The following is a 20,299-nucleotide window of genomic DNA, read 5'->3' as shown; positions in this document are numbered from 1 at the left end:
GGGCAAAACGGCTCAAGGTTTCCAAATTGAGTCACTAGATGGGTCGGTAGTTATTCCTCTACCCCCGCTCATTGAGTGTCAGGACATTCCCAACAACAGAAGTGAAATCCCAACCCCTAGCGCAGTACTTCACCAGCCACATCTTCAATCCGTAGCAAAGTACCTCCCAGAACTAGACCCTAAGGCTGAAATACTCTTGTTACTTGGGCGAGATGTTTTACGGGTGCACAAGGTCAGGCAGAGGGTTAATGGCCCTCATAATGCTCCATTTGCCCAGCGTTTAGATCTAGGATGGGTTGTAGTAGGGGAGGTTTGTCTGGGTAATCTTCATAGGCCGACCGTCAGCACTCTAAAAACGGTTGTCTTAGAAAATGGTCGCCCAACAGTTTTTGAGCCATGCAACAGTCTTCTGCAACTCAAAGAAATGCCACACACGAATAGACTGAGTAAAGCACCTGAGCAAGCCTTGGGACAAACCGTTTTTAACCGGACGGAAAATGACAATAAACCAGCTCCTTCAATACAGGACACCATGTTTATCAAAATAATGGACAATGCTATGTACAGAGACGAGGACAACAGTTGGGTCGCCCCACTTCCGTTTAAAGAACCTCGCCAGCGGCTGCCAAACAACAGAGAACAAGCACTCACAAGATTCTCATCCTTAAAACGCAACCTAAACAGAAAACCAAGAATGCAAGACCAATATGTGGCCTTCATGGGAAAGATCTTTTCTAATGGTCATGCTGAGTTGGCACCCCCACTGAAAAAGGATGAGGAATGTTGGTATCTTCCGACATTCGGAGTTTATCACCCACAAAAGCCAGATCAGATCAGAGTTGTTTTCGACTCTAGTGCTCAGTACCAGGGTGTCTCACTTAACAATGTCCTCCTTACTGGCCCTGATCTAAATAACACACTCCTTGGTGTTCTTCTCCGCTTCCGGACTGACAGCATTGCAATCATGGCAGATATACAGCAAATGTTTCACTGTTTTATGGTGCGTGAGGACCACCGTAACTTCCTCCGTTTTCTTTGGCATAAAGACAATGATTTAAGCAAGGAAGTTATCGATTATCGCATGAAAGTCCATGTATTTGGCAACTCACCATCTCCTGCTGTTGCTGTTTATGGACTTCGCAAGGCCATCAGAGTAGGTGCAAAGGAATACGGTGCTGATACTGTCAAGTTTGTGGAGAGGCACTTTTACGTAGATGATGGCTTGGTTTCTGTTCCTTCTTCAGCTGAGGCAATAGACTTGCTTCAAAGAACACAAGCTTCACTCGCTGAATCTAATTTGCGCCTGCATAAGTTTGTTTCTAACTCACAGGCAGTTATGCAGGCCTTCTGCCCAGAAGACTGTGCAGCAGTCGTTAAAGACTTAAATTTAAGTGGGGAAGAAATACAGTCCCAGCGAAGCCTTGGTCTTATTTGGGAAATGACAACTGACACATTCACTTACTCAGTAGCCGACACAAACAGACCATTTACCCGACATGGTGTTCTCTCATCCGTCAACAGTGTCTTTGATCCCCTGGGCCTATTGGCACCAGTCACAATCCAAGGAAGAGCTCTGCTCAGAGAACTCACTTCTGAATGTTCAGATTGGGACACACCCCTTCCAGAGGACATACAAAGTAACTGGGAAACATGGAAGAATTCCCTTCAGGACCTAAAGGAACTACATGTCCCTAGAACTTTCACATCTACTTCTCTCAGTCAAGCGACGCATAAAGAACTGTGTTTATTCTCAGACGCATCAACCAAGGCCATAGGGGCCGTAAGCTATTTAAAGGCAACCCAAGCAGATGGCAAGGTTGAGGTTGGATTCATAAAGGGCAAAGCAAAGCTAACTCCCCTGTCAGAACCAACCATACCAAGACTTGAACTCTGTGCAGCAGTCTTGGCAGTGGAAATGGCTGACCTCATTCAGGACGAGTTGGACTTACATTTTGATGCAATACACTTTTATACCGACAGTAAGGTGGTGCTAGGCTACATCTGCAACGACTCTAGAAGATTCTATACATATGTCCACAACAGAACACAGCGCATTCGCCAGTCGTCAAAGCCAGAACAATGGCACTATGTGCGTACAGAGGAAAACCCAGCAGACCATGCGTCGAGGTCATTGTCAGCAGCTCAGCTAAAAAGGTCAACTTGGTTCACCGGACCATCCTTCATCCGCCATCCTCTTGCAGAGATACCACACGTGGGTGAAATCTTTGATTTAATCGAACCTGACAAAGATTCAGAGATTAGGCCAGAAATCAGAACTTATGTTACTCACCTCCGAGTACTCAACAGTGAACGTTTCGAGCGCTTTTCTACTTTCAAGTCCTTAGTCAGAGCTATAGCAAACCTTATCCACATCGCAAAATCTTTCAATGGGACTAATCCAAACAGCAAATGCAAAGGCTGGCACAAATGTCACCTCCCGCGAACTCCAGAGGAGATAGCTCAGGCAAAAACTGTCATCCTCAAAGAGACACAAAAGGCTCACTTTGAAAAAGAACTTTCTGCCCTTAATGCTGGTAAGCCAATCTCAAAGCAGAGCCCTCTACAAAAGCTCAGTCCAATCCTGCAGGATGGTCTCATCTCTGTCGGTGGCCGACTCAAACACTCAGAAATTGAGAACTTGGAAAAAAGTCCATTAATTCTCCCTAAACACAGTCACATCTCTCTCCTGCTCACTCGTCATCACCACGAGCTAGTGGAACATCAAGGCCGTCATCTGACGGAAGGAGCCATCAGGGCTGCAGGACTGTGGCTTTTAGGGTGCAAAACACTTGTCAACTCAGTGATCCACAAATGTGTAACCTGCCGCAAATTGCGTGGGAAAGTAGAACAACAACTCATGGCGGCTCTACCACCTGAACGCCTAAAGACTTGTTCTCCTTTTACTTATGTTGGCCTCGACGTTTTCGGGCCCTGGACTATTACTGCCAGACGCACCAGGGGCGGACTAGCTGAAAGTAAGAGATGGGCCATTATGTTTACCTGCATGAGTTCAAGGGCTGTCCATATTGAGGTAATCGAATCTCTAGACACCTCCAGCTGCGTAAATGCCCTCCGTCGCTTCTTTGCTCTAAGAGGTCCCGCCAAACAGTTGTTGTCAGATCGGGGCACCAATTTTGTTGGGGCTTCCAAGGAACTAGGAATGGACAAATCAATGCAGAAGTATCTAACAGAGCAAGGTTGCAGCTGGGAGTTCAATCCTCCACATGCGTCTCACATGGGAGGTTCTTGGGAGCGCATGATCGGAGTTGCCCGCAGAATCCTGGACTCCATGTTGCTGCGAAATAAGATACAGTTGACTCATGAGGTGCTATGCACACTCATGGCCGAAATAACAGCCATCATAAACGCAAGGCCACTTGTCCCAGTGTCGTCGGATCCAGAGAACCCCTTTGTTCTATCCCCATCGATGCTCATTACACAGAAATCTTGCCTTCAACCTCCACCCGGAGACTTCTTGGATAAAGACCTTTACACCAAACAATGGAGACAAGTTCAAGCTCTTTCCAACCAGTTTTGGACACGCTGGAGGCATGAGTATTTGCCCACATTGCAACAAAGACAGAAATGGACTGTATCATGTAGAAACCTTCAAGTTGGTGACCTAGTTCTGCTAAAGGACGCGCAAGTTACACGCAACAGCTGGCCCATGGCAAAGGTTAATGCAACATTCCCAGGCAAAGACAGTCGAGTAAGAAAGATCGAGGTAAAGGGATGGAGTCAAGGTTGTGTAAAGACATTCATGCGACCAGTTACAGAAGTTATCCTTCTCATGCCAAAGGACTGAATGTTTAATGGATTGTTTAGTATAGTGGCCTCATTAGTGTAGTGGCCAGGCGGGGAGTGTGTTGTCCTTAAGACATTCCTATAAATAAGTAAGTTCATAAGGTTGAATAAATAATTCTAAAAGTATTTCATTGTAATTAAAATGATTGCAAGTTGTTTAGACAAACAATTTATGCTTTATATAAGTTTTTATAAAGAATGCTTTATCGGTAAATTCTACTTCCGGTTCCGGTTACATACTTCCGGTTCCGGTTACGTACTTCCGGTATTCCGTTTTTGCTAAAAACAAAGGTTCACATGCAAGAGGCAGCATGGAAATGTTATCCGATGCCATCCACTCTGAATTATCATGCAGGAACGCCGTAAGTTACATCATATGCCAGTTTATACTGTTTAGTTGGATGTTATTGTTGATTTTCCTGTAATGTTATTTTAGCGAACTTGAACCACTTAATTTGGGCATATATCTCTCTACATGTTGAGATAGAGTATATTTTCTGTCATTTCAGTTTTCACCACATGTTCATGAAGACAATTAAACAAGCTGCAACTGAACTCCAGGGTCTTCATTTGTGGTTTAACTCGGTGTCACCAACAGCTACGTTGAAAACACTACAGTTTATGTTCGCATTTTGTTTATTTAACTTGCTGTTTGCCGTTTATTGTTACTCCTCGATGTGTGTGCGTGGAAATACAAGTAAGTGATGTTACATATTAATAATATTGTTTATTTAGCAGAGTATTTTAGTTTTACCCTTAATTAATAGCATGCTCTGTTCACGTGCACACTTGAGAGTTATACACGGTGGATTTGTTTGTGTCGTGTATTTATGTAGAAATGTGCAGTTATTCAGTATGTGTGATGCTACTTCAGTCAGTTTATTCAGACATTGACGCTGTATTGTTGTTTAATTTCAGGAACCACACACAATTACCTAGATAAACCGCAAGTACGAGTTGAATCACCTGGAGTACGACTCTGCGTTCTTTGGAGTTCTGACCGACTCACCACAGTGTTCTGCATAGTCACACCAGCAAAAGCAACCTCTAATTTTCAAGTGTCATTAACAGAACGAGAAAAAGGCCAGAAGAGACGATAATGCTGATAATTGAAATGACATTTATCGTGCGATTAATTGATTTACCGTTTATCGCGATAGGCCTACAAATCACTAATGCAGAATTACCGGTCCATCTCCAACCTCCCATTCATCAGCAAAGTTATTGAAAAAGCTGTGTGTAAACAATTAACTAGCTTCCTAACGATAACCAACCGCTTTGACTCCTTCCAGTCTGGTTTTCGTGCTCACCACAGCACAGAGACTGGCCTAGTCAAAGTGTTCAATGACATCCATATAAATACAGACTGTGGGAGAAAATGCCGATAATTGAAATGACGTCGATAGTTTTAATTTATCGTACGATTAATCGATTTATCGTTTATCGCGACAGGCCTATTTGTATGTTATATTACCAAGACACATGGATATTTCCAATACTTGATTTTTCTTTAAAGATGTGGGTTGAATTATGTGAAAATATTTGAGATAAATCTGTGAGACACAAAATGCACTGAATTCAGAGAATGACCCAGTTGCTTATTTATGGTGTCAGTTAGAGATCATCTGGTTCTGAAAGATATCCACATGAGATATTTTTTATCTTAACTGTGTAAATGGTTAATAATCCACTATGTTGGATGATGTTTGAACCACAGAGATGAAACTTTAATCATAAAATTAATTCATAAAAGACTTTTTCTTTCAGCATTACTCTGTCTGGAAAATAAATTACATTTAGATTTAGAGAACAATCCAAATATCAATCTAGAAATTAAACTCACTTCTGACTTTTGTGTTTGTGTGTTAAATTTATATTGGATGGTCATAATAACAGATATAAACTGAACAGTTACAGCAGTTAGAAACAGCTCACCTCTCTGATGGTGGAGATCCAGGAGATTTAAAGTCAATGAGATGATGCTTTGAAAAGTCACTCTTAAAGGACACACAGCTGGGTTCTGGTTCTGGTTCTGATTTGCGTCTCTGATGGATCCTGACAGAAACATGATGATTAAAACTTAATCAGCAAAGAGGAGCAGCAGCAGCTTCATCACCACGTCTGTTCTGGCCTGATATAGTGAACGCTGTGTGAAAAGGGCTGTGGACAGTTAGAGATGGTGACCTCACCTCTGACCTTTGCTCTGGCTCTCACCTTCCCCACACAGAGTGGTTTTAGAGGGAGGGACTCCCTCCTCTCTGTCCTCACACTGATCCATGCTGCTGAATTCACATCAGCTCACACACACTTTCTACCTTCACCTGCAGAGGAAACACACATCATTCATCTGCACATCAACTCTGATCATCCTTTACATCATTAGAGCTGGAAAAAGATCAGCTGCTCCTCCTCTGATTGGCTCTTCTTCTCTGCTTCATATCAGTGTCAGGTGAATGCAGTCAGACAGCAGAGAGGCAGAGGAAGCTGCCATCAGCTGCTGCACTTCTACTATCAGTCCACTAGATGGAGACATGGAGCAACATTTACATTCACTGATTCAACCTGAACAACAGGAAGTATTTTAGTTAGTTAATTATTAATCTCTACAACAAGTGTGACCTGAACAAGTGGATTATCTGCTCCATCAAAATCTGACTGAATCAAAGACATTTTAAGAATAATATTTCAATTTGAAACAAAGCAGAAACGAAACTCTTTTGTTTGACATTAATGGTTGAGACTGGAGTTTGATTCCTGGAAATAAAATGATGAATGATTTTGCTTAGAGAATAAAATAAAGAAACATCAAGCTGTTCATCATGTTTTTCTTCCAATTCATCAATAATTTAATAATCCTGTAGATTAGCTTTCAAACAGCAGAGATGAAACTTTGAGCTGAATTTTAAAGGGAACATTTTATCTAAATCTCAGAGAACCGAAACAAGTAGAAACGTTTCTGTAGATAAACTTCAAGTAGAAAACAAAACAGACTTACAGTTTGTTCAAACTGTCCAAAGAGTTGAAGACGAACATCTGAACAACAGACTGAGACCCAACAGAACCGCAGGAGAACCAGACTAATGCCACACCTGTACAGAGACACAACAGAACTGGACTTTTACCTGACCTGAACAACATGAGTTCAAAGTCAAGGTGTTATAAATGTTGCATAAGTGATTATACGACAGCTCACCTGGTTTGTAGTTTCTTCTTTCAGAGCAGCAGAACCAGGAAGTAGAAGTTCTGCAGTGAAATCAGAGGCAGGTTGATAAATCTTCATGAGACAGGAGAGAAGTTCTGATGAAAATGTTTCATGATGGAGTCATGAGGAGAAATGAGCCCAGAGAAAAGAACAGCTGGTTGCTTCCTGCTGCTGTAACTGGTCAGAATATAATTACAAGCAGAAAATAATCAGAAAAATTAAAATAAACTATAATTCTTAACATCACCACAGTACTGCAGCTAAAACCACACATTGTTCTAATGCAGATTATTCCTAAAGCTCCTATATAATCATTGATCATTATGTTAGTGTGGTGAGCAGAGTGAGGACAGTCTCTGTTTAAAACCAGGATCAGCTGAGGAGGTTCTGCTGATCCAGGTTGAAACCCTGATTTCATTTCAATCATCAACCTGAATTTAAAGTCAGAGTCAGATCAAGCAGCAGAGAGGTGGCAGCTTGTTCCAGACTCATTATTTACACATGCAGCTGTTTTCCAGCTGTTCTCCACAGCTGGAGGGAGGGGGGATGTTTGGGAGGAGAGAACCTGAACATTCAACCTCCAGGTTTCACAGCTGGATTCTGACCTCAGCAGCTGGAACAATGACACAGATGAAACCAGTGACTCCTGAAAAATGGGATGTTTGGATCTGAGCAGGTCTGCAGATTCCACTGACTGGGATTTATTCAGAAAACGTCTCAGAGCTGAGAAGAGCTGAGCTTCTTTAGACTGAATGCTGGGAAATCTGCCCTCCTCCCATTCAGTGATGTTCAGGTTCTGAACTTTAAAAACTAAAATCAGTTGGAAACATCAGGAATTTTGTCCACTAATAGTGATAATAATAAAACCAAACACTTCTGCTGGTAATTTAGTAAAGTCGCCATCTTGTATTTTTAAAATTGTTTCTCTTTTTAACAAATCAAACTGATTAGACTTATTATTTTGAAGCAACAATCATTAGTTTAATTTATTGATTATGTTATTGGCAAACTAATGTAAACTAAAACTAATATATGGAGGACCAAACATGCCTCAGTCAAGATAATCACCATTCATATCATAATTATCACCATAAACACATAAGCTAACAAAGCTAACATCTTGTATTCCACAAATATAAAGATTGTAATTTTTAGATTAAAATATGTAGGAAATTATATATTGATGTCCAGTTTTATTTTCTATAACAGAGTTTTAAGGCCACACTAAGGAAAAATATACAAATAAAATTACAAAGTAAGTGTGTCTGTTTGGTGGGAATATTATTCTAAGTTAACATCTGCTGATCATGTTACATTAAATGCTCGTGAATCTCACCAACAGAACCTGTTTGGGTTAAACACACAAGGTAGGAAGTTGTTTTCCTGCAGCTGCTTGGGAACCAGACTGTCTCTCCATGTTTTGGATCCTTATCCTTGATATAAAACCTGCATGTTGACTCTGCCTGTTAGAGCTTTTCACTCTGAACTGCTTCATTATTGATTGTCTTACAAGCTCTCTGTATTGTGCACAATATACAGATAAACCTGATTGAGTGATTTCATCTAACAGAGCTTGGAAATTAATTTCTTCCACAACAACTTGGTGCCAACCTGGACACTCGGCTCCAGCCTCAAACCTGGATTAGGATTAAAGAGAGACGAGGGCTGCTGGTCGGCTCCACGGCTCCAACGCTGAGATCAACAAACTCAATCCACTGATATCTGGTGAGACTCTCACTCAGGTAATAAATCAACTTAAAAACTCTAAATGACAGAATCTAAAATAGTAAAGGATCTGATAAACCTTTCTCCCTGAGGACTGAGATTGACCAGATTAATAGAGATTACAAAGGAAAAGAATTTAAAAAAGAAGAAAAGTAAGAGAAGAAGAGAAGACAGATCTTTGTAAAAGTGAAAGATTATTTTCTTGAAGATACCTGTAAGGGTGTCTGTCGAAGAAATTGAGAACTTACAGAGATTTTATTGGTTTTCTTGGAAAGCTGAAGAAAAAACCTTGATAGAGTTTTGATGGAACCACAGGTTCTAGGATGAGTCCTAGTTAAAGTCCTTATCGGAGAATAAGGCAGGTATTTACTAGAGTTTTGGTTTTTAAATTCAGGGAACCAAACCTTTAGAGAATCCTAAAGACGTTTATCAGAAATAAAGACCCTCTTAGAGGATTAAGAGGCAGAGCGACCACAAAGCTGATTGGTTTGATTCTGTGAAGACGTTTGCAGCCTAAAGAGGAAATCCCACCTATTCAGAAGAATTGGCCTGAGTGGTTCCAGGGTCTTTTCTCCTCCTCAGGGTGAATTGTTTCACTATATAATAATGAAATAGTCAGAAAAAAGTCTGCATGGTGTGAATGAATGGATAAAAAGTGTCATTTTTCTTGCAGGTGGTTCATTGAAGCTGATCGTTCTGAAAGGAAGAGAAAGAGAATTAGAAGCAGAGGAAGTGAACTGAGGCAAAGAAATCAGAAACAAAGAGTTTAGTTCATCTGGAGAAACACGAGGAAAGTTTGGATGAAAGAGAGAGAACGAAGAGAAAGACAGAAAAATGATAAACAAATGGAAATGCTTCTATTACTGAACATAAATCTTTTGTCAATAAATTACAGGCCTTAATATGTTTTATGTTTTTCTGTGTTTGAATAAGCAAATGATTTTATTCCTTAAAAGGATGAATAATAAGTGACTAAAACAAAATAAACCAAATCGATTTCTATTTGCTTCTTTTTCTCCTCTGTCTGAGCCTTGCTGCGGTGCATCTGACCTCTGACCTCAACTCCTCAACCCTGTCCTCCCATGGACCAGATGATGTCCCTCTCACACCACCAGCTGATGAAAGAGATCCAGTGGATCCAGTGGATCAAGAAGATCAGGAAGATGAAGAAAACCTTCATCACCTCCAGCCACTGAAGTGTCTGTTGATCCTGATTTTTATTTTTGACACCAGAGAACTGATGAAACATTTCCATTCAGGGGACGACTGTCAGGTCTCCTGTTGGACATTTGGACTGAAACTGTGTGTGACTGAGCTTTAACAACCTCCGCTGGTCTGCTGTCCAGTATCAGCGTAGAGAAAGAAAAGATAAACATGATTCAAAGCTGTGAGAGGAGAAGACACCACTCTGTACTGGTGATGCTTGTTTCATCTGTGGACAACATGGACATTGACTGAGGGACGATCTGGACCAGCCAGAGATCCAAGACCAGAACCAATTGGACTGACAGGGAGCCGGAGGAGAGAGACGGGGAGGATTTGGACCAGCCAGAGATCCAAGACCAGAACCAATTGGACTGACAGGGAGCCGGAGGAGAGAGACGGGGAGGATTTCACTGCAGCGACGCCGACAGCAGGAGGGAGAGAGAGAAGAGAAAGGAGACATTTAAGATAAGTTACACACACACACACACACACACACACACACACACAACAACGAAGACTGCTGGCTTACTAACCCCGTTCATATTTAGAAATTCTTTAGCGAGAAAAGAATGACTTCAATAAAGTTTTTATGCTCAATAAATAGAGAAACTCTTTCAATTGTTCCTGTTAATTCTAAGTCCTGAACAGAAGGACCAACACTAATGACCCTCTAAGGGTCCATGAACCATAGATTGAGAAACTGTGAAGGGAAACTGCAATCACTTTAGTTCTGCAATGAACTAACAAAATTATGTCATTGAGTTATAGCAAGTAAAACAGATAGAGAACATTCTAAACAAAAAATGGTTTGAAATAAATGTTTTAAAATCAATAAATAAAAAACTGAATAGTTTTAGACAAAGACAGTAAATTTAATGTTGAATAGGAATAAAGTCAAAGTTTCTCCTGGATTCTAAATGTTTTGAAAACTTCTGACACTCAGATGGTTGAGATTTATTTTGTTCTCCTTTTTGAAGATCTATGCTGTAGTTACATATTAGTATGGGAATAAACAAAACATCTTTCAGGGTTAAGAACTAGAGATCATTAATACTGCAGTGTTTAGAACATCTTGGTATACCATATAATATTTGTTGCATTGAAATTGAATAGAAGGAAATTCTTATAAAATAAAGTTGTGATACATTTGAACTAAGAGGTTAAAAAGACTTTTTGTTTTCCTGGAAATATTTGTTATAACAAAACCTAAAATTAGTGAAGCTTCAGCAGAAACTTGATCAATTTGTTGCTGTGATCCTAAATTATATTGAGATTTCTTGTTTGACTGTGAACACATAAGTTAAAACAGGATCCTGTAGATTAGAGTTCAATTCAAACATTAAAATATGTTAAAAGGAGAAAAATTAGAGAATCTTGAAGCTTCAGTAAATTTGATAATTACAATTTGATAAAATAGACAAAATGAGGACTGACTGGAAATTATTGACTGTGATGAAAATTTAACTGATTCCAAATTCTGACTGTTTGTCTGTTTCATGTTGAATGTTTGTGTGTTTTGTGTTTGATAAATATTGTTTACTAAACTAAAATTAGTTAGAGTTTGATGAAGCAACTTAAGTTTCTAAAGGAAAATTGCATGAGATGATCTGAGATCTTAGTTTGTCTTCAGGATGGTAATTTTTATTTTTATACTTTGACAACCAAAATTATATTTTGCTCTGTTAATTCCAACAGTGTAAGGAGGAAGTAGGACTGCCTACAGTCGACCTTTGAACTGTCTGAGACTGACCCCTCCTAGCTCCTCCCACCTACTGGATTTGTTCCCGCCTTCAGTTTCCATAGCAACGCTCCCTTTGAGTTTCACAGAGTTTAGGAAGAAAGAAAAAACCTGCCATGCTTGATAGAATGAATGGATGTTTATATAATAACTGAGCATGAAATTATATAGTTAGTATTTACATATTAAATATTAATAAAACAGTTTAAATGGTTTTTAAATATTTTCTTTACTTTGTAGAATAATAAGGGATTTATTTGTATAAATAACTTTTCATAATGACATATAACACTTTTAAGAAAATCAATGCAACATTTTAGCAGCTTTAGATTCCATTCCTTCCTCTTTACTTAAAAAACAAAACAATCAAACTCAAAGCTTCTGAAACTCTTTAAATTCTTTCTTTGGGAATTACTTAATGGAAATAGCTAATGGCTTCTGTTATGAAATAATGCACAATATAATGTATCAGATTGTAAGCGAAAAACGAGCAAAATTTCCAACTGCCAAAACGCAGAGCATAACTGACACCAACTGCCGCTCCGCTAGAGTGAGAAATGAAGAGAATTTTTGAGCCCAAAATCATTTTGAAATTGCCGTCACGCCCACAAATATCGCCCGATTGGTATCAAACTCGGTCCTGACATTGATACCCATGCCTGCTCCGGTAAAATGTTTTCGAAATTTATCTAGACCGTACGGTTTTCTTTCACGGTGCTTCAGAGCAAAGTCATGCGACAGGATTTTCTGTCGCTCTCTCAGGCTCTCTCCCATGTATTTTCATATATTTCTCAAAAATTTCAGATCTGGGCACACCGTTTCTTTCTCTTATCACTGTTAATACTGTGAGTGACGTAGAGATATGAATCGCGGGACTAACGGAGACGACAAATAGCCCTCTCATACGCTTCAAACGCTTTTCGAATATGTATTACGGTTCCCGAACGGGAAGGAGTTGTTTTCAATGCTTTTTTTAGTTCAAACTGGCTGGCTCAAACAGAGAATTGTCTCCCCCTTCATGTCTCACTCACAGCTGACAGTTAGCGGAGAGAATTATTTACCATAGCAACGGAACTCAGGAGGCTATTGGCTGCTGGTTAGGACTACAAATACACATCACTGTAGTTCTAACTATAGTGGAACCCTCAGTTGAAACAGAGTAGGACTGAACTGGCCTTTACAACTACTTGCTGCTATGGGCTGTATATAACTGATTTAACTCAGTAACTGTTACACATGGGATTAGTTTGGAACATTAAAATGAAGCATACTGAAAATTTCAAAGTAAAAGCCTTGAATATTTTTACATCATGTAATTGCTCTTTTTGGCTTTATGTGACTTTTTTATCCAAAGCACTGATACACATGGGATTAGTTTGGCCCTTTGAAATGAAGTTTAACAAAAATTTCAAAGTAAAATTCTTGCCAATTTTTACATGAGATTATTGCTCTTTTGAGCATTATATAACGGATTTTATCCAATCACTGTTATACATGGGATTAGTTTGCACCTGGGAAATGAAGCTTAACAAAAATTTCAAAATAAAAGCCTTGAGAAATTTTACATTAGGTAATTGCTCTTTTGAGCATTATATAACTGATTTAACCCAATGACTATTAGACATGGGATTAGTTTGGACCTTTGAAATTAAGCTTAACAAAAATTTCAAAATAAAAGCCTCAATATGCTCCTGAGGTTAGTGCACCGCCACAGGCGGTGCAATAATATTATTCTGCATTATCTTTTTCTCTCAAAAAAATGCTCATTAGCATTTTAGCTTAAATAAGCTATTAGCTATTTATTTGACTTATTAGCCATGTTTAGTATACTGAATGGACTAAGTCAATTATAGAAAACATCCTAGTGATGTCCCACATGCTACAGACAGCAATCATGCTAACATTAGCATTTTTGCTAATTTTAGCTGATACACTTACTTTATCATACTGAATGGTGCAAGTGAATTTTAGTAAACATTCTTGTGATTCTCCTCATATGATTGCAGCGTTCTTTAGCATTGATGATAATTTCTAGCATCAGAACGCTGGGTCCAAACCGACGGGCACACTTTGGCAGGCCCCGGTTAAATTTCTTCAGGAATTTTCTAGTTGGGGCCTGCCCATAGCAATGCATAGGGAGAGCAGTACTGACTTGCTTTGCAAGTCAGTACTGCCTCCATGCATTGCATGGCAGGCACCTGTTATTCTACACCCAATAGAATGTCTCTTTATTTATTTTTCTTCCATCACCGTTAATGCGGCTCGTACCGCTGCGTGCACCCCCACAAAAGTGGTATCAAAACGTGCGGCTCGATGCCGAGAAGGGAGCTATTACTTTTATTGGGAATCGGACTTACGATGGCGACGTAAAAAGCGGAAAACGAGAAAAATTTCCAACTGCCGAAACGCAGAGCATAACTGACACCAACTGCTGCTCCTTTAGAGTGAGAAATGAAGAGAATTTTTGACCCCAAAACAATTTTGAAATCGCCGTAGGCGGTGCAATAATATTAGCATGCATTATATTTTTCTCTCAGGTTAGAGTTCATTAGCATTATCCTTTTACCTTAAATAAGCTATTAGCTATTTTCTTACTTATTAGCCATGTTTAATATACTGAGTGGAGTAAGTCAATTACAGACAACATTCTAATGATATCCCACATGCTATTGACAGCATTTAGAGAAAGATATGTTCAGCCTGCTTTGATCAGATAAACTAACTGCTTCAAACAGTTAGAATTCTGTCTCTCCCTCTTTGTCTCACTCACATGACAGCTGAATTGCTCTTTAGAACTACAATGACTGAATGTCAGAACTACAACATGGTGGAACTGTCAGTTACTACAGAGGAGGACTGAGCTGGCCTTTAAAACTACTTGTGTTTTGGGCTTTTTATAACTGATTTTATCCAACTATTGTTACACATGGGATTAGTGCGGCAGTTTAAAATGAAGCTTACGGAAAATTTCAACCAAAGCACTGATACACATGGGATTAGTTTGGCCCTTTGAAGTCCATAATGAAGCAAGTCTGAAACGGAAAGCTCTGCCAGGCAGAGAAACACATGACTTTTGTACAAAGGGATAAGGGATCCAAAGCAGGGAATCAGACTGGTTCCATGCAGCTGGGAAAAATAACGTCCAACCTTGTGCATGTAGCCCAAACAGCTTTAACTTGGTGGGAATATACAGAACTTAGAATAAACATATAGCAATACAACTAGCAGGTGTAACCTAACTATAATTTTTCCACATCATTTCCCCCCTTTTGATTATAAGTAAATATGTAATATTTAATATTAACCATCATTTCCCTCTGAGGTTAAAAGATACAACATAAAACTATCCTGGAAGATGTAAGAAAAGGAAAAAAAAGAAAATCAAAACAAAAACAATAAAAAATATAAAAAACAAAAAAAAACAAACACATATACACAAGATACGAAAAACCTACCGGCAGACACCTACTCAACCCTGCAACAACATCACTGTGTGAGGTAGGAAAACTTATCTTGCAACCCCTCCTTGCTAGGGAGACGGTTCTGTATATGTGCCAACCATGATAAACACGGAGACATCACACCAACGATTGAAGATACAATAAAAATCACGAATAACTATTGTAATAAAAAAGAGACACAGAGAGAGAGAGAGAGAAAGAGACAGAGAGAGAGGCACAGAGAGAGAGAGACACACACAGAGAGAGAGAGACACAGAGAGTGAAAGGTTTAAAAATTCCTTTATTTTACATTCCTATTGTCAAAAACACACAAAAAAACACAAACAAACCAAAATAAATTATCAACTCAACAGAAATGGAAAATCTAAAAACTCTTCATCCAATGTACATAGCACATCCTTAATATCCCATTTGCACAGAAAACCCTCCATGTCTTTTGTTAACTTAAAAAACTCAAATTCTGCACGAATCCGAGCAACCAACAATCTCTTAAACAAAACACATGCATCATCCGTTTGCTGACTGTTCTTTTTGTTCCTCCTTGATAGCCATATTGCCAATTTCGCAGTTCCTGAAAGAAAATTCAGAAGAATGTGAATGGACTTCTTTCTCACACAATACCGCGGGCCATAAATAAAAATACAAGTTGAAAACAATTCCCCAAAACCATCAAACAACTGACTTAAAAGATCAAACAGAGACTTCAACCTCACACACTCGACAAATAAATGAAACAATGTTTTGTCTTGAGAACAAAAACAACAAGAAACACTAATGCCAGGATCAAGGTGCGCCAGATACCTGTTCGTAGCTATGGCCCCATGCACAATCCTCCACTGGAGGTCACCCACCCATTTTTCAACAGGGGGTTTGTACAGGGACCGCCAACAGCCTCCCGTGGTAGAGCCGGAGTCAAAAAACTCAGTCCACTTCGACACCTTCACTCCCGCCAGAGAGCGTAAATTCAGAACCTTCACACAAGTACAATACAAAGCCTTCTTTACCAGATTTTCAAAACGCCCCAACGGGGTGTCTCGGATAGACAACAATAAACTTGTATCGTTCTGCCACTGATCTGCCGCAGGAGAGACGATCAGGGAAGGAAAAACTGTACTCACATTCATCATCCCATTGGTCAGACAGAGTACAGTTAACAGCAAACGCTCTAATAAACTCTGGCAAGGACGCACACGCCCCGTCTTTCAACTTTGAAACAAGTCTGGTAGACCTTATGTTCAACCTCTCCATTAAAACGTCCACAGGCAGCTTCAATAAATGTCCCAACTTCACACAACCCACTTCTATCATCCTAGATCGTAGCGTAACGGATGAGAGGAGTTGTGACGAGAGAAAAACGTTTTCAAACAAAGGCTCTTCAAAAAGCCACATCCCAGGTGATATTTGAGTCTCTCTCTCAAACGTGAGAGTCTTCCACGCGTTTATCACTGATTGATAAAAAGGAGTAAGTCCAGTCAAGTCCACAGATCCTTGCTTCAGTAAGAAAAGATGTTTATCGTACCCCATCCTTCCTGCTTTCTGTAGCAAAAGACGTGCCGTATCCAGCCATGGCGTTCCAACTCCATACAGCATCTTCTGCAAACTTTGCAGCCTGAAGGCCGCAATCCGTGATGTGATGTCTATGAGTCCTTGTTCTCCTTCTTCCACGGGTAGATACAAAGCCGCAGCCCTCACCCAATGGCATCCGGACCAGAAAAAATCCACTATAGTCCTTTGGAGTCTTTGTATAAGAGAGGCTGGCGGTGTCAACACAGTCAATTTATGCCAAAGGGCCGAAGCAACCAAGTTATTGACCACCAACACTCTTCCCCTATAGCAGGGGTGTCAAACTCCAGTCCTCAAGGGCCGCTGTCCTGCAGTTTTTATAAGTGCCACAGGTACAAAACACTGGAATGAAATGGCTTAATGACCTCCTCCTTGTGTAGATCAGTTCTCCAGAGCTTTGCTAATGACCCAATTATTCCATTCAGGTGTGGTGCAGCAAAGGCACAACTAAAAGTTGCAGGACACCGGCCCTTGAGGACTGGAGTTTGACACCTGTGCCCTATAGGATAACTGAGATAGCAGCCATTTCCATTTAGATAATCTGGCACACACTCTCTCCATGACACCCTCCCAATTTTTATTCAAAGCAGTCTCTGTTCCCCCCAAAAAACCCAAAAACTTAAAACCCTGATCAACCCAGTGCATATTCCCAGGCAATATAGGGAGAGTTTTATTTTCCCATAAACCAACTTTAACTGCAGAACTCTTCTCCCAGTTAACTTTAGCCGAAGAAGCTTTCTCATATAACTCCAAACAACACTGAAGACTCAAAATATCATTCTGATCCCGAATAAAAATATTTATATCATCGGCATAAGCAGAGACTACTAAACCTGAACTATGTGACAAACCTGGAAGAACAAGACCATTAAGAGTAAAACGAAGCCTATGCAAAAAAGGTTCAACTATAATAGAGTACAGTTGACCAGATATTGGACAACCTTGTCTAATCCCCCGTTGAAGTTTCACAGGACGACTTAAACCACCCCCCACTTTAACAACACAAGCTGCTTCATTGTATAATAACCCCTCCAAAAAACCCTCACCGAAACCAAACGCTCTTAAAGTAGAAAAAAGAAAAACATGATCTACCCTATCAAAAGCTTTTTCCTGATCCAATGAAATAATTCCTACATCAGTTCCATATATTCTACAAATATCAAACAAGTCTCTCAAAAGAAAAAGATTATCCTTAATTGATCTGTCAGGTACACAATATGATTGATCTTTATGTATAATAAATTCAAGCACTTTAGAAAATAATTTGTAGTCCACACACAGGAGAGAGACCAGCCTCCAGTTCTTCAATAAAGTCAAATCTCCTTTTTTTGGAATCAAGGAAAGAACAGCTTTCCGACAGGATGACGGCAAAAAACCCGTTGACACGCACTCTTGTAGCACCTTCCACAAGTCTTTCCCCAGCAACCTCCAGAAATGTTTATAAAAATCCGCAGGTAAACCATCTATTCCTGGACTCTTTCCAGAACCCATTTGTCTGACTGCAGCCGTCAGTTCCTCCATCGAGACTCCAACATCCAGAATTTCCCGATCCGTAGCGACAAGTTGCGGGAGACCATCCAACAAAGTTTCCATGGATCCTCCGTCACATGTCTGTTTCTTGTACAGGTCACCGTAAAAAGCCACGGCGTGTTTTTCATAGCACAAGGATCAGCAGTCAGCGTTCCATCAGCAAGTTGGAGGCAACTCATCTGTTTCGCCCTGTTGGTACTCCTCTCCAAATTAAAGAAGAAAGATGTAGGGGCATCCATCTCTGTCACTGAAATAAAATGTGATCGAATCAAAGCCCCTTTAGCCCTTTCATGTAAATAACAACTTAACTGATCCCTCTTAACCCTCAGCTGACTATCAGCATTATGAGACACATTAGTTTCCAACACTTTTATCTCATTTTCTAATTTCTGAATCATTTTTTAATTTTTGATGTAGAATAACTTGTATATTGTTGACAAAAAACTCTTATCTGAGCCTTCCCAACCTCCCACCACTCGGTTAATGACATAAATTCTAACTTTCTCATTTTCTAAATATACCAGAAGTCACTAAACTTTTGACAAAAGAGATTATCTTTAAGTAATTTCGTATTAAAATGCCAATGCGATTTACATCCAATGTTACTCAAGCAAAGAAAATCTAGATAGACTAGATGATGATCAGAAAAACCAACCGGAGAAATAAAACAATTTAACAATCTATTTCTATCCGTATCTAAAATATAAAACCGATCCAAACGAGCCCCACACACTATCCCGTCCGTCATTTTCACCCAGGTGTGCTGTATATCCTGGGGGTGTTTGGTCCTCCAAGAATCAACTAAACCCACCTCTACCATCATCTCAAGTAATCTAGAAGACGATGGAGGATGAGGTTCTTCCCCTGTTCTATCATTTAAAAAACTCGTTGTACAGTTCCAGTCTCCCCCCAACACCACACACTCATTTTGATTAGACTGCTGCAGAAAACTATGAATATCTTTAAAAATTTTAAGCCTTTGATCCCCTTGATTTGGTGCATAAACATTCATAAAGCAGAAAAGGGTTTTTTTTATTTCCACTCTACTCACCAGGACCCTTCCTGGAACTAACTCAGAATGAGAAATAACACTAATGTCCAAAGCTGGTGAGAAGAAAACTGCTACACCAGCAGATAATCTTGTGCCATGAGACAAAAAATATTTCCCTTTCCAACTCAGCCCCCACTCCACCTCATTTTCATGGTCTGTATGTGTCTCTTGTAAAAAAACATCAAGTTTCTTTTGCCTAATCGTCTCCAAAACAACCATCTTTTTAAGTGGATCCCTCCCACCATTGATATTTAAAGTCCCCACCCTGATATTACTCATACAAATAGAAAAGAGAGGCAGATCAGACAGAAACAGTAGAAAGAAAAACACCCAGTGCACTTTAATTATTATCTTATCTCTTCAGTCGCTTTAAACCTTTCGCTTTTTTTGCTGACACCTGTCTCCTGACACTTGTCAGGTGTTTTTTTTAACCGGAAACGTTTCTTTTCATCTAACATTTCAAACCCAACCACTTTCCGAACCATTAATACACTCTTGATAAATTTTTCTGCATCAGGAAAATAGTCAAGGACCTTAACTTGTTTTCCAAATGTTTCATCCAAAAATTCATTAATTTCCTCCAGAGTGTACAAATCGCCACTAGATGTTTGTGAATCTGCGATTGAGACACTGTCTGAGTCGCTGTCGTACTCCATGTCTTCTACCTGTGCAGGTGGCGCAGCAGACTGGACCCCTGCAGCGCCACCTTCAGGCAACGCTACAGCCTCTGCAACAACACAACCAACCATCTGATCTGTTTCTACCTCCAGATTACTCCCCTCTGAGGAGTCCTTGGGAACACCGGTTCCAGTTTTTTCAGTACCCTCCTGTACAATATGTTTATTCAAACCACTGCTTCCCTCTCCTGCATCAACGCTAGCGGGCGGAGGAAACGCCCTGCCCTCAGCTGACGGAGGAAACGCCCCGCCCTCAGCGGGCGGAGGAGCCCCGACCACCCGCGACTCCTCTGCACTGCCGCTCACTTCAACCTGAGCTTCCTGATTTTTATGCGGGCAAGA

At 40.1% G+C, this 20,299-nt stretch overlaps 1 protein-coding gene, 2 long non-coding RNA genes and 1 pseudogene across 4 annotated transcripts; 2 read left to right on the top strand and 2 right to left on the bottom strand.

Annotated features, from left to right (window-relative positions):
- LOC116724903 (NACHT, LRR and PYD domains-containing protein 3-like) overlaps positions 1 to 6,082 on the bottom strand; it is a 139,601-nt pseudogene extending 133,519 nt beyond the window's left edge.
- LOC116724511 (uncharacterized) lies at positions 1,859 to 4,863 on the top strand. 2 transcript variants are annotated; one of them, XM_032570260.1, is made up of 3 exons: positions 1,859 to 4,166; positions 4,314 to 4,501; positions 4,723 to 4,863. In XM_032570260.1, exon 1 carries the CDS (start codon positions 1,916 to 1,918, stop codon positions 3,803 to 3,805), a length of 1,890 nt encoding a protein of 629 aa, XP_032426151.1. In that variant the 5' UTR covers positions 1,859 to 1,915; the 3' UTR covers positions 3,806 to 4,166; positions 4,314 to 4,501; positions 4,723 to 4,863. The 2 variants fall into 2 exon arrangements, with proteins under 2 accessions (XP_032426151.1, XP_032426150.1); XM_032570259.1 differs by having other exon boundaries at positions 4,314 to 4,769.
- A 231-nt stretch (positions 6,083 to 6,313) lies between the features above and the next one.
- On the bottom strand, positions 6,314 to 7,230 carry LOC116724667 (uncharacterized). Its single transcript, XR_004340223.1, has 3 exons — positions 6,998 to 7,230; positions 6,800 to 6,893; positions 6,314 to 6,558 (listed from the first exon to the last, which is right to left on the bottom strand). It is a non-coding gene; the product is annotated as an uncharacterized LOC116724667 (long non-coding RNA).
- A 987-nt stretch (positions 7,231 to 8,217) lies between these two features.
- On the top strand, positions 8,218 to 9,633 carry LOC116724707 (uncharacterized). The gene is made up of 2 exons (XR_004340261.1): positions 8,218 to 8,731; positions 9,405 to 9,633. It is a non-coding gene; the product is annotated as an uncharacterized LOC116724707 (long non-coding RNA).
- The last annotated feature ends 10,666 nt before the right edge of the window (positions 9,634 to 20,299 follow it).

This window comes from Xiphophorus hellerii, chromosome 8, assembly GCF_003331165.1.
Source record: "Xiphophorus hellerii strain 12219 chromosome 8, Xiphophorus_hellerii-4.1, whole genome shotgun sequence".
NCBI lineage: Eukaryota > Metazoa > Chordata > Actinopteri > Cyprinodontiformes > Poeciliidae > Xiphophorus > Xiphophorus hellerii.
This window is presented reverse-complemented; position numbering and strand designations above follow the sequence as displayed.

Excerpts from the sequence above, each read along its gene's own strand:
- LOC116724511 (XM_032570260.1), top strand. The coding sequence starts at position 1,916 with ATGGCTGACCTCATTCAGGACGAGTTGGACTTACATTTTGATGCAATA.